This window comes from Oncorhynchus nerka, linkage group LG15 (assembly GCF_034236695.1).
Source record: "Oncorhynchus nerka isolate Pitt River linkage group LG15, Oner_Uvic_2.0, whole genome shotgun sequence".
Lineage (NCBI taxonomy): Eukaryota > Metazoa > Chordata > Actinopteri > Salmoniformes > Salmonidae > Oncorhynchus > Oncorhynchus nerka.
The window spans coordinates 46,086,265-46,103,532 of NC_088410.1; the positions used below are offsets into that span (position 1 = coordinate 46,086,265).

The 17,268-nt window shown below is 43.5% G+C and overlaps 1 protein-coding gene across 7 annotated transcripts in view; it reads left to right on the forward strand.

The window, feature by feature from the left end:
* LOC115142790 (eukaryotic translation initiation factor 4B-like) overlaps positions 1 to 17,268 on the forward strand; it is a 45,518-nt gene that overhangs the window by 16,113 nt on the left and 12,137 nt on the right. For 3 of the 7 annotated variants that reach the window (XM_029682525.2, XM_029682524.2, XM_029682529.2), the window contains exons 5-10: positions 2,063 to 2,117; positions 2,425 to 2,577; positions 4,448 to 4,630; positions 12,577 to 12,756; positions 13,028 to 13,280; positions 15,018 to 15,109. In XM_029682525.2, the coding sequence (XP_029538385.2) occupies positions 2,063 to 2,117; positions 2,425 to 2,577; positions 4,448 to 4,630; positions 12,577 to 12,756; positions 13,028 to 13,280; positions 15,018 to 15,109 (916 nt within the window). Of the gene's footprint in view, positions 1 to 2,062; positions 2,118 to 2,424; positions 2,578 to 4,447; positions 4,631 to 12,576; positions 12,757 to 13,027; positions 13,281 to 15,017; positions 15,110 to 16,401; positions 16,513 to 17,268 lie in introns of all 7 variants that reach the window. The other 4 variants (XM_065001634.1, XM_029682526.2, XM_065001635.1 and 1 more) reach the window with 3 other exon arrangements.

Below are 17,268 nucleotides of genomic sequence, written 5' to 3' on the forward strand. Positions count from 1 at the left end.
CGGTCCATATATAGCCTAGATATCGATCTATGAATACTGTGTGAACAACGGAAAAAATAGCGTTTTCTAACGTAACGTAATTTTTTTAAATTAAAAAAGCCGACGATAAACTTTCACAAAACACTTCGAAATACTTTTGTAATGCAACTTTAGGTATTAGTACACGTTAATAAGCGATAAAATTCATCAGGAGGCGATGTAAATTCTATAGGTGTCCGTCTGGAAATAATGTCCGGAGAAATCTCAACCAAAACATCCGGTCGGAGACCGGAGGGAATCGGTTCCCTTGTGTCGGTTTGACCAAGAATCAAAGCCGAAGCAAATGACAAGACTCTAGACATCGTGTGGAAGCTGTAGGTACTTCAACCTCGGCCTCATTTAATCCGGTTCACCTTTAACAATTCCTGGAAGTGGCGCATGGATATTTATTTCCATTTTCAGTGATCAGATTTTCCTGCACTTTTCGATGAAACGCACGTTCTGTTATAGTCACAGCCGTGATTTAACCAGTTTTAGAAACGTCTGAGTGTTTTCTATCCACACATACTAATCATATGCATATACTATATTCCTGGCATGAATAGCAGGGCGCTGAAATGTTGCGTGATTTTTTTACAAAAAGCTGCGAAAATTCGCAACTTCCCTAAGAGGTTTTAACAAACTATAGTTTTGGCAAGTCAGTTAGGACATCTACTTTGTGCATGACACAAGTCATTTTTCAAACAATTGTTTACAGACAGATTATTTCACTTATAATTCACGGTATCACAATTCCAGTGGGTCAGACGTTTACATACACTAAGTTGACTGTGCAAAGAGTGCAAATCAATCCCAGAACAACAGCAAAGGACCTTGTGAAGATGCTGGAGGAAACGGGTACAAAAGTATCTATATCCACAGTAAAACAAGTCCTATATCGACATAACGTGAAAGGCCACTCAGCAAGGAAGAAGCCACTGCTCCAAAACCTCCATTTAAAACAAGCCAGACTACAGTTTGCAACTGCACATGGGGACAAATATCGTAATTTTTGTCCTCTGGTCTGATGAAACAAAAATAGAACTGTTTGGCCATAATGACCATCGTTATGTTTGGAAGAAAAGGGGGAGGCTTGCAAGCTGAAGAACACCATCCCAACCGTGAAGCACAGGGGTGCAGCATCTTGTTGTGGGGGTGCTTTGCTGCAGGAGGGACTGGTGCACTTCACAAAATAGATGGTATCATGAGGCAGGAAAATGATGTGGATATATTGAAGCAACATCTCAAGACATCAGTCAGGAAGTTAAAGCTTGGTCGCAAATGGGTCTTTCAAATGGACGATGACCCCAAGCACACTTCCAAAGTTGTGGCAAAATGGAAGTCAAGGTATTGGAGTGGCCATCACAAAGCCCTGACCTCAATCTCATAGTAAAATTGTGTGCAGAACTGAAAAAGAGTGTGCGAGCAAAGAGGCCTACAAACCTGACTCAGTTACACCAGCTCTGTCAGGCAGAATGGGCCAAAAGTCACCCGACTTATTGTGGGAAGCTTGTGGAAGGCTACCCAAAACGTTTGACCCAAGTTAAACAATTTAAAGGCAATATTACCAAATACTAATTGAGTGTATGTAAACTTCTGACCCACTGGGAATGTGGTGAAAGAAATAAAAGCTGAAATAAATAATTCTCGATACTATTATTCTGACATTTTCACATTCTTAAAATTAAATTGGTGATCCTAACTGACCCAAGACAGGGAATTTTTACTAGGATTCAATGTCAGGAGTTGTGAAACTTGAGTTTAAATGTATTTGGCTAAGGTGTATGTGAACTTCCAACTATAACTGTAGATAAAAATAAACAATGTGCTGTTGATTTATTAGTTTGAGCTTTCCATGAATCATTAGTGAAATTTGAGTGCTCAAGACAAATATATGGAATTTAACTGTTAGTGACTGGTAAATGGTATTCAATCTATGATGCTGGAACATGCTATTATTGAAAGGAGATTAGTTGGTCATTTAGGCCACATTACTGGTAATGACTTGCATGTCTGAGTTTGTTTCCTGCCTCTGACCTAATAGAACCTGGGAAACCGCAGGATCCGGGTGGATATTGCAGATCAGTCCAATGACAAGGGTAAGTTACACACAACCCATGACCTTCCTTCTGAATTAATGATGCACCGATTTAGTATTTTCAATTAAATATTGAAAATGCTTTTCGGTCCAGGACTTGGCTTAATCTTAATCTATCTTGTAAACCATATGTGTCAGGAGGTCAATTCATTCACATTCCACATTTCCCTACCAGTGCCCGGCCAAAAAACACTGCTGAAGGCCATTGTAGCCCAAACTTCATCTGTTGCGGTGTACGAATAAAGCATTTGGGTGGAGCATTTACTGTGTGGGCTTTTATCATTTGATCCCTAACCTTGAATGGCCAGAGGGGAGAGACAATGGTCAGATGGGTGGACGAGACCGGATGGGCCGCATGGGAGACATGGCAGGCCCCGACAAGACAGACAGTGATGACTGGAGGGCCCGGCCCACTGCAGACGCCGACGATGGACCCCCAAAGAGAGAGGAATCCGCCTTTGGTAAGAGTTTCCCTCTAAGCTAAAAGAGCCACATATCTATAGACTATATGAATGCACTCAGCAAGCTTCTTTTAAAGCAGCCTGCTAAAATTGTGAGGGCAACACCTCACAGCTTAGCTTTTGCAAGCATGTAAGCACGGGTTCACCAAGGAAGGACAGAAAAGGCACAGTGTCGCTAAAGATGCTGGGGCAGACCTTCTAATGTCCTTTGTGACCCGTTTCAGGAAACTAAGCATATGTTGCAAGTCACGGCTTCACAGGAGAGACAATTGAGTAAAACCAACATTTTTTTCATCAAAATGTGTTATTTTGGCGGAAATACATTCTGGAACATGGCAACTTTCATGTGCCTTAACAAACTTGTATTCCATCTTTAAATTTGTTAATTACGAGCCTGGTAAAGCCACAGAAAAAGCCAGCAACCTTCCCACTAGCCATGATTGGCTGAGATGAGTGGGCTGGACATGCCGAGAGAGAAGTTTGGATTGGTCTGCCATATAGAGGGCTTATTACAGTCTGTGTTGGTAATCCTGTCGAACGCGGGTTTAAAAACAAATTGTGTAGTGGAGCTGCATGTGTTGCTCTCCACTTTCTGGAGGGTTGAGTTTTGAAATTGGTGGAATTAGAGTATGATAGCAAAAGAGATGGCAAAAACACCTGTCTCCAGATTACATCTTTAAACTAAGGGCAAACGTGCCATTATTTATGTGCCACTATATTCATTGTTGTTTTAACAAGCTAACGTTAGCTGGCTGGCTCATTAGCCAACATTACGTGACATGTGTAATCTTAAACGTTGTTTAGCTTGCTAGGTTCATGTCTTAACTTAGAACTACCCCTCCCGGATCCAGGAGAATTGTCATCAACTACACTAATTAGCATAACGCAACGGACAAAAAAATCTTACTAGAAAATGTTCATATTCATGAAATCACAAGTGAATTATAGTGAAACACAGCTTTTTTGTTAATCACCCTGTCATCTCAGATTTTGAAATTATGCTTTACAGCCAAAGCAAGACAAGCATTTGTAAGTTTATCGATAGCCTAGCATAGCATTATGTCCAGCTAGCAGCAGGAAGCTCTCACGAAAATCAGAAAAGCAATCAAATGAAATCGTTTACCTTTGAGCTTCGGATGTTTTCACTCACGAGACTCCCAGTTAAACAGCACATGTTAATTTTGTTCAATAAAGATTTTTTTTATAGCCGAAATACCTCCTTTTCTTGTTCACGTTTTGTTGAGAAATCCACCTGAAATTGCGGTCACGACAACGCCGAAAAGTGTACAACACCCGTTGAATATGGCCGTTGTGAGCAAAAAAGCGTAATGAAATTGTTGCCAGCAGAGCTGGTTAGGCTGTTTCATGTTATCCAGAGGTAAACAAATCATCGGCCAGAGCATCAGGTGTGCGTTATGAACGCTCCGAGAGCGAAACGGGGTGGTTGGGGCTAAAGCTTAAGAGGATGTGAACGATGCTGAATGGGTGTAGATACCAAAATATTCAAAGGCAAATTACAAGTTTATCAACTTTCAAAGCAGAATGACTTTCCCCATTGTCAAAAATGCACTGTATGATATACCATTTTGTAGCTTTTAGTGTACTTTTTTCCAATGTAAAAAAAAAACTATTTTAAAATTTGCTACATAAAACCAAAATGCTACACATTTTATTTGAAATGTCAAGCACGCATGGGTATGTTTTATGCCGTCCACATAGTTCCTGTTCTTATCTTGCACTGTGTGAAAAGAACTGCATCCTTTTGACATTTTTTCTTAATGTTTCTTGATCTCAAGAGATTTGATTTGCATTTGTGTTACTTGATTTGCATCCCTTTCATAGTCCCATTAACTCCTTTGTTTCCTCTCAGGGTCACGCGACCGCTACGGAGACCGTGACGGGCTGCGAAGGGACAACGACCGCGGCTTCGGCGACCGTGGCGGCGACCGGGACCGCGGCTTTGGAGGCAGAGACCGCTATGACGACCGGGGAGGTGAGAACGGAGGTGAAACCATTGCTCAAAACTTAACGGATCGTCATCAATCTAGACCAGGTATTCCCAAACTGGGGGTATGTGCAATGCCTTCGGGGGTATGCCATATAAAAATGTGATTCACCTTTAAAAATATAAAATTCCAAAAAATCTTCACATTTAGATTTTCCAACAGGGCTATACATTTGGTTATGTTTTTCTCTCTCTCACCGGAGTAGCCTCGTTTTACTGCCAAAAATACAATTAAACCATCTAGTGTTGCGCAAAATAACAACACAATGTCAAATACAGGTAGCCTGGTCAAATAATTAACATCCAATCACATTAACTGTTACTCTCTATCGGGAAACCTTCACTCTTGTGCAGACATTTAGAAATGAAACATCCCAATTTGAAAAATAAGCCACGGGAGTTTTTGAGCTAGAGTTAAGATTATTTTTGAGTAGTAAGACATGTATAAAAGCAACAGATACCATTAATAAGAAGGGGCTAGAAGCGTCTTATATGGGGAGGTACCGAGTGGCAAGGACAGGCAAACCCCATACTATTGAGGACTTTATTCTTCCATGCTGTGGGAAAAGGTGAAAAAAAACTATACAATCTCTTCATCAAACAGTAATCGTTTTGAAACAATTACTGCTTCGCATACAAGCCAGTGAATTATATGCGTTACAGCTGGATGAGTCACCAGACGTTGCGGGCCTGGCACAGCTCCTGGTATATGTCCGTTTCGTTTCTGGGGGGGTCAATTAAGGAAGACATCCTCTTCTGGAAACCAGGACAACCGGAGAGGATATTTTTAAAGTACTGGACAGCTTTGTGACATGAAATGACATGCTGTTCCTTATTTTTCCGTAGTGTCTTTCTGTATTGTTTTAGTGATTCACTATAGGGAAGGTCGCATCTGCACTCGGCCCGCAGGTAGTAGGTAGTAGTACATTTCATTACATTTCATTATAGTACAACGGTTTGATTGGTCTAATCTTAGCAATTTTTCTTCTTAGCTAGCTACATTGCCGTCTTTGTATCATAGATAATTGCGTAATTATCGTATTTCGTCGTCCTAACGCAGTCTACACCGCCCTGCAGCTAGCTAGCTAGCTAACGTCTACCGTTAGCTAGTCCACCGTCTACCGATTAGCAGCACAACTTTCACTCAACTGAACGACTTGATTAGTGTAGTGTTAGCTAGCTACATAGTTGTCTTTGCTGTCTTCGTATCCAAGATAATTGTGTAGTTTAGAGTGTGTAGTTTTAGAGTGATTATCTTAATTTACCGAGGTTAGCTAGCCAGCTATTCGTCGTCCTTAACGTAACAGAACTTCCGCACTCAACAATCCGGTCGCATTTCGCTTCGCTCCACAGGTAGTATCACATTTTTCATTTCATTACAGTACAACAGCTTGATTTGTTTGATCGTAGCTAGCTACATAGCTAGCTACATAGCCGTCTTTGTATCAAAGATAATTGTGTAGTCTTGAGCGATTTCCTAGGTTAGCTAGCCAGCTATTGTCGTTCTTTTAACGCAACGTAACGTAGATCAACACTGCTAGCTAGCCAGCTAGCCCCGAATAGCAGCACAGTAGCACAGTAGAAACCATTACACTCAACGGAATGACTTGATTAGTGTAGTGTCAACAACGCAGACACTGCCAGCTAGCCTACATAGTCAACAACGCAGCCTCTGCCAGCTAGCCTACTTCAGCAGTACTGTATAATTTTAATCATTTTAGTCAATAAGATTCTTGCTACGTAAGCTTAACTTTCTGAACACTCGAGACGTGTAGTCCACTTGTCATTCCAATCTCCTTTGCATTAGCGTAGCCTCTTGTGTAGCCTGTCAACTATGTGTCTGTCTATCCCTGTTCTCTCCTCTCTGCACAGACCATACAAACGCTCCACACCGCGTGGCCGCGGCCACCCTAATCTGGTGGTCCCAGCGCGCACGACCCACGTGGAGTTCCAGGTCTCCGGTAGCCTCTGGAACAGCCGATCTGCGGCCAACAAGGCAGAGTTCATCTCAGCCTATGCCTCCCTCCAGTCCCTCGACTTCTTGGCACTGACGGAAACATGGATCACCACAGACAACACTGCTACTCCTACTGCTCTCTTTCGTCTGCCCACGTGTTCTCGCACACCCCGAGAGCTTCTGGTCAGCGGGGTGGTGGCACCGGGATCCTCATCTCTCCCAAGTGGTCATTCTCTCTTTCTCCCTTACCCATCTGTCTATCGCCTCCTTTGAATTCCATGCTGTCACAGTTACCAGCCCTTTCAAGCTTAACATCCTTATCATTTATCGCCCTCCAGGTTCCATCGGAGAGTTCATCAATGAGCTTGATGCCTTGATAAGCTCCTTTCCTGAGGACGGCTCACCTCTCACAGTTCTGGGCGACTTTAACCTCCCCACGTCTACCTTTGACTCATTCCTCTCTGCCTCCTTCTTTCCACTCCTCTCCTCTTTTGACCTCACCCTCTCACCTTCCCCCCTACTCACAAGGCAGGAAATACGCTCGACCTCATCTTTACTAGATGCTGTTCTTCCACTAACCTCATTGCAACTCCCCTCCAAGTCTCCGACCACTACCTTGTATCCTTCTCCCTCTCGCTCTCATCCAACACTTCCCACACTGCCCCTACTCGGATGGTATCGCGCCGTCCCAACCTTCGCTCTCTCTCCCCCGCTTCTCTCTCCTCTTCCATCCTATCATCTCTTCCCTCTGCTCAAACCTTCTCCAACCTATCTCCTGATTCTGCCTCCTCAACCCTCCTCTCCTCCCTTTCTGCATCCTTTGACTCTCTATGTCCCTATCCTCCAGGCCGGCTCGGTCCTCCCCTCCCGCTCCGTGGCTCAACGACTCATTGCGAGCTCACAGAACAGGGCTCCGGGCAGCCGAGCGGAAATGGAGGAAAACTTCACGCCTCCCTGCGGACCTGACATCCTTTCACTCCCTCCTCTCTACATTTTCCTCTTCTGTCTCTGCTGCTAAAGCCACTTTCTACCACTCTAAATTCCAAGCATCTGCCTCTAACCCTAGGAAGCTCTTTGCAACCTTCTCCTCCCTCCTGAATCCTCCTCCCCCCCTCCTCCCTCTCTGCAGATGACTTCGTCAACCATTTTGAAAAGGTCGACGACATCCGATCCTCGTTTGCTAAGTCAAACGACACCGCTGGTTCTGCTCACACTGCCCTACCCTGTGCTCTGACCTCTTTCTCCCCCCTCTCTCCAGATGAAATCTCGCGTCTTGTGACGGCTGGCCGCCCAACAACCTGCCCGCTTGACCCTATCCCCTCTCTTCTCCAGACCATTTCCGGAGACCTTCTCCCTTACCTCACCTCGCTCATCAACTCATCCCTGACCGCTGGCTACGTCCCTTCCGTCTTCAAGAGAGCGAGAGTTGCACCCCTTCTGAAAAAACCTACACTCGATCCCTCCGATGTCAACAACTACAGACCAGTATCCCTTCTTTCTTTTCTCTCCAAAACTCTTGAACGTGCCGTCCTTGGCCAGCTCTCCCGCTATCTCTCTCAGAATGACCTTCTTGATCCAAATCAGTCAGGTTTCAAGACTAGTCATTCAACTGAGACTGCTCTTCTCTGTATCACGGAGGCGCTCCGCACTGCTAAAGCTAACTCTCTCTCCTCTGCTCTCATCCTTCTAGACCTATCGGCTGCCTTCGATACTGTGAACCATCAGATCCTCCTCTCCACCCTCTCCGAGTTGGGCATCTCCGGCGCGGCCCACGCTTGGTTGCGTCTACCTGACAGGTCGCTCCTACCAGGTGGCGTGGCGAGAATCCGTCTCCACACCACATGCTCTCACCACTGGTGTACCCCAGGGCTCTGTTCTAGGCCCTCTCCTATTCTCGCTATACACCAAGTCACTTGGCTCTGTCATAACCTCACATGGTCTCTCCTATCATTGCTATGCAGACGACACACAATTAATCTTCTCCTTTCCCCCTTCTGATGACCAGGTGGCGAATCGCATCTCTGCATGTCTGGCAGACATATCAGTGTGGATGACGGATCACCACCTCAAGCTGAACCTCGGCAAGACGGAGCTGCTCTTCCTCCCGGGAAGGACTGCCCGTTCCATGATCTCGCCATCACGGTTGACAACTCCATTGTGTCCTCCTCCCAGAGCGCTAAGAACCTTGGCGTGATCCTGGACAACACCCTGTCGTTCTCAACTAACATCAAGGCGGTGGCCCGTTCCTGTAGGTTCATGCTCTACAACATCCGCAGAGTACGACCCTGCCTCACACAGGAAGCGGCGCAGGTCCTAATCCAGGCACTCGTCATCTCCCGTCTGGATTACTGCAACTCGCTGTTGGCTGGGCTCCTGCCTGTGCCATTAAACCCCTACAACTCATCCAGAACGCCGCAGCCCGTCTGGTGTTCAACCTTCCCAAGTTCTCTCACGTCACCCCGCTCCTCCGCTCTCTCCACTGGCTTCCAGTTGAAGCTCGCATCCGCTACAAGACCATGGTGCTTGCCTACGGAGCTGTGAGGGAACGGCACCTCAGTACCTCCAGGCTCTGATCAGGCCCTACACCCAAACAAGGGCACTCGTTCATCCACCTCTGGCCTGCTCGCCTCCCTACCACTGAGGAAGTACAGTTCCCGCTCAGCCCAGTCAAAACTGTTCGCTGCTCTGGCCCCCAATGGTGGAACAAACTCCCTCACGACGCCAGGACAGCGGAGTCAATCACCACCTTCCGGAGACACCTGAAACCCCACCTCTTTAAGGAATACCTAGGATAGGACAAAGTAATCCCTCTCCCCCCCTTAAAAGATTTAGATGCACTACTGTTCCACTGGATGTCATAAGGTGAATGCACCAATTTGTAAGTCGCTCTGGATAAGAGTGTCTGCTAAATGACTTAAATGTAAATGTAAATGGACTTTGGTGGTCAAGATGTGTTGGTATCTGTACTGATGGTGCAAAAGCCATGACAGGGAGACATAGTGGAGTGGTAAAGCGTGTGCAAGCAGTTGGTCCCGACACCGGTTGGGCACACTGCAGCATCCACTGAGAGGCTCTTGCTGCCAAGGGAATACCTGACAGCTTGAAAGACATTTTGGACACTACAATGAAAATGGTTAACTTTGTTAACCTCTCTGGGATATGTGGGATGCTAGCGTCCCACCTGGCCAAAAGCCAGGGAAAATGCAGAGCGCCAAATTTATAAAATTACTATAAAAATCAAACTTTCATTAAATCACAGATGTAACATGTCAGATTTCAAAAAGGCTTTTCCGCGAAAGCAAATGATGCTATTATCTGAGGATAGCACCTCCGTAATCAAAGAGGAAGCATATTTCAACCCTGCAGGCGCGACACACAACGCAGAAATAAAAATATAATTCATGCCTTACCTTTGACGAGCTTCTTTTGTTGGCACTCCAATATCTCCCATAAACATCACAAATGGTCCTTTTGTTCGATTAATTCCGTCGATGTATATCCAAAATGTCCTTTTATTTGGCGCGTTTGATCCAGAGAAACACCGGTTCCAACTTGCGCAATGTGACTACAAAATATCTCAAAAGTTACCTGTAAACTTTGCCAAAACATTTCAAACTACATTTGTAATACAACTTTAGGTATTTTTTTAAATAATCAATGAAATTGAAGACTGGATGATCTGTGTTCAATACAGGAGGAAAACAAACTAGCTAGCTTTCTATCGCGCCTCTATCAAACAGGACACTTCAAGTGACCTTCGTTCAAGATGGCGTACTTCTTCATTACATAAAGGAATAACCTCAACCAATTTCTAAAGACTGACATCCAGTGGAAGCGATAGGAACTGCTAGAGGGTCCCTTCGAAATTTGGATTCCCAATGAAAACCCATTGAAGAGAGTGACCTCAAAAAAACAAAAGAAATCTGAATGTTTGTCCTCGGGGTTTCGCCTGCTAAATAAGTTCTGTTATACTCAGACATGATTCAAACAGTTTTAAGAAACTTCAGATTGTTTCTATCCAAATCTACTAATAATATGCATATCTTGTCTTCTGGGGGTGAGTAGCAGGCAGTTGAATTTGGGCATGCATTTCATCCGGACGTGAAAATACTGCCGCCTGTCACCAAGAAGTTAAAGCAAGGCCCCTGAGCTCTCGTGGATTTTCTGCATTATGCAATGATATGGGCAGCGACCATGTACCGCTTTTACAACATAGAGAGGTGCGCTGGTTATCAAGAGGCAAAGTATTGACACAAAACAAAAACAAAAATATTGAGAGATGAGCTTAGTTTACTGGCTGTCATTTTCACTTGTCTGACCGCTTGCATGATGACTAGTTTCTCACAAGACTGGCCTGTCTGGGTAATGTTTTTTCTTGCCTGAATCATCTGAATGTAGGATTACAGGGACTCTCTGCAGCTATATTCAATGTGCGGGACAAAATTGAGACTATGATTAAGAAGTTGCTCTTTTTTTGTCTGCATTATCAAGGACAACACAGGTCTTTCCATCGTTGCGCAATTACGCAGGTACTTTCCCAAAACCGACGACCCAACTGGATTCGTTATCCCTTTCATGCCCGCCCTCCAGTCCACTTGCTGATATCTGAACAAGAGTGCCTCATCGAAATTGCAACAAGCGGTTTAGTGAAAATTTAATTTAATCAGAAGCCACTAAAATATTTCTGGATAGGGCTGCGATCAGTTTCTTTCCTTGGCAAATCGCACTGCTAAGACACTGATTCCCTTTGCAACCACGTACCTATGTGAGAGTGGATTCTCAGCCCTCACTAGCATGAAAACGAAATACAGGCACAGACTGTGTGTGGAGAATTATTTAAAACGCTCTCCCCAATACAACCCAACATTGCAGAGTTATGTGCATCCTTTCAAGCACACCCTTCTCATTTACCTGTGGTGAGTTATTCACAATGTTTGATTAACAAATAAGGTTGTATATGTAAGATGGCTAAATAAAGAGCAAAATTATTGATTATTATACACTCCTCCAAAAAATAAAGGGAACACAAAAATAACACATCCTAGATCTGAATGAATGAAATATTCTTATTAAATACTTTTTCTTTACATACACTGCTCCAAAAAATAAAGGGAACATTTAAACACAATGTAACTCCAAGTCAATCACACTTCTTTAGCAAGACACCCCCAATAAAGGAGTGATTCTGCAGGTGTTGACCACAGACCACTTCTCAGTTCCTATGTTTCCTGGCAGATGTTTTGGTCACTTTTGAATGCTGGCGGTGCTTTCACTCTAGTGGTAGCATGAGACTGAGTCTACAACCCACACAAGTGGCTCAGGTAGTGCAACTCATCCAGGATGGGACATCAATGCGAGCTGTGGCAAGAAGGTTTGCTTTGTATGTCAGCGTAGTGTCCAGAGCATGGAGGCGCTACCAGGAGACAGGCCAGTACATCAGGAGACGAGGAGGCCGTAGGAGGGCAACAACCCAGCAGATCTAAAATTTTCTTCTGTGAACAGCTTTTTAAGCAGCCATCACGTGTATATTTGTGTGCCTTCATGAGATGTACAGTACCAGTCAAAAGTTGGGACACCTACTCATTCCTGAGTTTTTCTATATTTTGTATTTGCTGCATTGTAGAATGAAAGTGAAGACATCAAAACAGACATGGAATCATGTAGTAACCAAAAAAGTATTAAACAAATCAAAATATATTTGAGATTCTTCAAAGTAGCCACCCTTTGCCTTGACAGCTTTGCACACTCTTGGCATTCTCTCAACCAGCTTCATGAGGTAGTCACCTGAAATGCATTTCAATTAACAGGTGTGCCTTGTTAAAAGTTCCTTTCTGGAAGTTCTTTATAAAAAAAAATAGTAAAAATAAAGAATCCGTAGAATGAGTAAGTGTCCAAACTTTTGACTCTGCTGTCTGTATATAACCCCATAACTAAACAGAAGAAGTGCTTCCCTGTGTTGCCCTCATATTTCAGTTAGACAGCGGTATGGATAAAGCGACTAAGTCTTGGCGCTTGTACTCCCTCTACTCTACCGCAGCCTTTGGCTCCCGCAGGGATAGGGATGACGGAGGGCGACGTGCCTTCGGCAGTGGGTACCGCCGTGACGATGACGATCAGAGTGGCGGAGGTGGTGGTAGCCGCTATGGGGCCCGGGATCGCTACGGCGGAGACCGGGAGGGCCGGTACGAGAGGCAGGACGAAGGGCGCGAGGAGAGAGGTGAGTGTAAACTACCCTCATTGTTCTCAATATTTTATTTATTACAGTTTATTATTCTGTGTTATTCAACCCTGTAACCACATGTCCATCCTGCTACCCCCACTGGCACCACCCTTCCCTCAGGTTCCCTGCCTAGATCCCCTTTAAATAATTAGCAGTGCTATATTACATCTCACTATGAACAGGACTCCCTTGGGGATTATGCCAAGGTTCAAATTAAGGTTAAATATAGACAATGTAACCCATGTCTCTCCCCACCCCGCACAACCAGGTGGTCCCACCGAGAGGCCCAAGCTGGTCCTGAAGCCACGCAGCATGGCCAAGGAGGAGCAGCAGACCGGCAGCGGTGGGGCTCCCCCAGCTGCTACGGCAGCCGCCCGCAGCTCTGGTCGAGCCTCCATCTTTGGAGCGGCCAAGCCCGTGGACACAGCGGCTAAGGAGCGGGAGGTAGAGGAGAAGCTCCAGAGGCAGCTGGAAGAGGACCAGTCCAAGGGCTTCGATAGGAAACCTCGCGACAGAGACAGGTAAGGGGTTGTGGGTATAGCAGGAAGCGGCAGAGCTGAATTGAGCGTGAGTCTGGTAGAGTTCTTGAGTGATTTTTATGGTAAGCAAAACACTATGCAAGAGCAATCTGGTGCAACATAAACAGCATTATAACTCAGATTTTGTGCCCGTATTTTAATGTTTTCATCTCTAAATTATTACACATTTTGTAATGGCTACAGCAGCTGTTTATTGGTAATTTGGTCATGGGCCCTCTGGAAACAACCTTTCCCTGAATTGTGTGTGTTATAAACTCAACAAAAAAAGAAACGTCCTCTCACTGTCAACTGCGTTTATTTTCAGCAAACTTAATTTTTGTATGAACATAAGATTCAACAACCGAGACATAAACTGAACAAGTTCTACAGACATGTGACTAACAAATGGAATAATGTGTCCCTGAACGGGGGGGGGGTCAAAATCAAAAGTAACCGTCAGTGTCTGGTGTGGCCACCAGTTGCATTAAGTACTGCAGTGCATCTCCTCCTCATGGACTGCACCAGTTCTTGCTGTGAGATGTCACCCCACTCTTCCACCAAGGCACCTGCAAGTTCCCGGACATTTCTGGGGGGCTGTTTATCTTTGCTTATTTGAGCTGTTCTTGCCATAATATGGACTTAGCCTTATTTGGTAAAAGGCCATCTTCTGTATACCCCCCCTACCTTGTCACAACACAACTGATTGGCTCAAACGCATTAAGAAGGAAAGAAATTCCACAAATTAACTTTTAGCAAGGCACACGTGTTAATTGAAATGCATTCCAAGTGGCTACTTCTTGAAGCTGGTTGAGAGAATGCCAAGATTGTGCATAGCTGTCAAGGCAACGGGTGGCTACCTTGAAGTATCTCAAATATAAAATATTTTTATTTGTTTAACACGTTTTTGGTTACTACATGATTCCATATGTGTTATTTCATAGTTTTGATGTCTTCGCTATTATTCTACAATGTAGGAAGAAAAAACAAAAACAAACATGGAATGAGTTGGTGTCAACTTTTGACTGGTACTGTGTATTTTCATGTTTGTGGGTCATTCCTAAAACTAACATGCTGACCACACCAGCCGCATTGCGTGAACATTGCAAAATAAATTGACACATACATTATTATGTCAATCATTTCATCCAAACCTCTTGTGTGCATCAACTGTCTGCGTAGCCAGGCGCTAAAATAGATCTTGTTTTTTTTTTTTTGATGCTTGATGGGTGAGGTGGGACTTGCATCACATCTCCTCATTGGTTTTTAGGAGCATATACCCACTTGAGTGATTGAAAGATTAACGTCCAGTTGGTGCCGGTAATGCACCTTAAGGGGAAACCTAGAAACCAACTATCTGTGGATTAGTTGTTGGAATAAAGAACACATGATTTTGTGTGACCCAAAAAGGGGCTCAAATTTAGCAAAGATACAAATAAAAATGACCTTGTTCAGGTACAATAACAACCCAATGTTTATATCCCAAGACAAATTAGCTAGCAACAGCAAGCTAGCTAGTTAAATGTCCATGAATGTTTCATGTGTTTTATACTTGTCCCCAAATTAATATTGTTGGTTTAGATTTAGTTTTGATATTTCAACATTCGTGTCCAGATCGCGTTTGGTGAGCATGTTGATTTTTGTCGACCCACACACGGACGTGCCTGGTCTAGTCAGCATGTTATTGATATTATTCATATCGTCTTAAAGTATTTACGCAAAACCTTTCTCTTCTGTCCTCAGGGACCCAAGCTGGAGGAATGAGGAGCCACCTTCTGAGCTGTCCCGCACAGGAAGTGAGTCATCACATCCCGGAAGTACCTCTGGAGGGAGAGGTGAGGGTCAAGCTTATTTTGCTTCTGAGTTCAATGCGGTTCTCTTTGTAGTCTCTTCGCTTGTGGTGTAAGCACTCTTAGATGATCAAGTTTAAGTTGAAGTTTTACCCACAATATTCAATGTATTGTCACTGTATATATTTGTTTTCAGACTAGTGGTCCCTTTAAACAGCCACTCTTTTTCAGCAGTATTTCAGGAAATGCATATCTATAGTATATACAGTCCAGTGGAGGTTGCTGAGCGGTGGACGGCTCATAATAATGGCTAGAACGGCGCAAAAGGAATGGCACCAAACACATGGAAACAATGTATTTAATACCATTAGTCTTATTCCGCTTCAGCCATTATCACGAGCCTATCCACCCCAACTAAGGTGCCACCAGCTTCCTGTGATACATTGGGGTATGAAATGATTGACAGCCTTGAATAATTCAAATACTGAGTTATAGTATCGCAATGCTCATTAGTATCGTGGCAAGTAGGGTTGGGCTGATGTGACTAAATTAAAATGCAAGACGATATATTGTGACGTGCAAGATTACTCTATTTGAATTTTACAAATCAAAACTGCGGTTTTATCAGTTAGGCTGTATCAATATGTTGAAAATTCTAAATTAATTAACTAAGCCTTATTTATTTTTTTGCCACCAATGATTTATTTAATGAGAATGTGACTATAATATTGTTAATATTTTTTTTGTCCCTGCCCCCGTCCTCGCAGGAGGCCTTTTTGTTGGGCAGTCATTGTAAATATGAATTTGTTCTTAACTGTGTTGCTTAGTTAAATAGCACAAAAATGGCAGTCTCAAATAATTTTGTCATTAACGGCACAACATGATTATCGGATATCGCCATATTTGGAGTAGTATAATCGTAGAAGAGGTCTCCACAAATTTCGCCCAACCCTTGTGACAAAACATGAAGCGGATTTAACTGATTTAAGAAAATGGCCGTAATGTTGGAAACAAACAACTGTCTTGTCATCCAGTCATATTTATTTTCCCCCCCAAGCTATAACGCACAATATATTACATAAAGCAGTTTGGGAGTTTGGTCTGCTTTTTGTCATTTTTGCCATGGAAAAAATATTGGCATACTGGTAATAGAGGTCTACACTGGTCCAAAAAGTTGGACCCGTCCCGAAATGGACCTGGGGCTTTCCCACCCGGACCTGATATGCATAATTGAGCTTTTTTTAAATATAGAAACCTTTTCCGATTGGACCCGAGAACAACTAAACCCGTATAGACCTGTTTGGATCCAGAACCCTAAAGTACATTTTTCTTTTAAGCTACTTTATTAACCGGAGCTGATAAAGCGCAACAGAAGATGAGCCTCTCTAGAAGGAGGTGGAATGGACGTACTGTGAGCGAGTGACATTGGGAGGGAGAGAAGAGAAACGGCAAGTAGACTTGCACTTTAGAAGACTAATAGCTGCTATAGCTTGGTTATTTATCAATACATATGATTACGTAGTACTTGTCTTAACGGCTTCAAACCGGGAGTCGCTAGTTAAACTAGCTAATATTAGTTAGCTAGCTAGGCTAATTGAGGCTGCAGTGCATGTGCTTTCTCATCGTACAGTTATAAATAACTCTAATAGCTAACACAATGTGCCATTGGAACACAGGAGTGATGGTTGCTGATAATGGGCCTCTGTACGCAAACGTTGATATTCCATTAAAAAATCTGCCGTTTCCAGCTACAATAACAATGTCTACACTGTATTTCTGAGCAATTTGATGATATTTTAATGGACAAAAGTGTTTTCCTTTCAAAAACAAGGACATTTCTAAGTGAACCCAAACTTTTGAATGGTTGTGTGTGTGTATGCTGTGTGTACTGTGAGTGTGTATACCCATATATATGCATACTGTGTATACACATATACAGTTGAAGTCAGAAGTTTACATACACCTTAGCCAAATACATTTAAACTCAGTTTTTCACAATTCCTAACATTTAATCCTAGTAAAAATTCCCTGTCTTAGGTTTGTTAGATCACCACTTTTATTTTAACAATGGGAAATGTCAGAATAATTGTAGAGAAAATGATTTATTTGAGCTTTTATTTCTTTCATCATATTCCCAGTGGGTCAGAAGTTTACGTACACTCAATAAGTATTTGGTAGCATTGCCTTTAAATTGTTTAACTTGG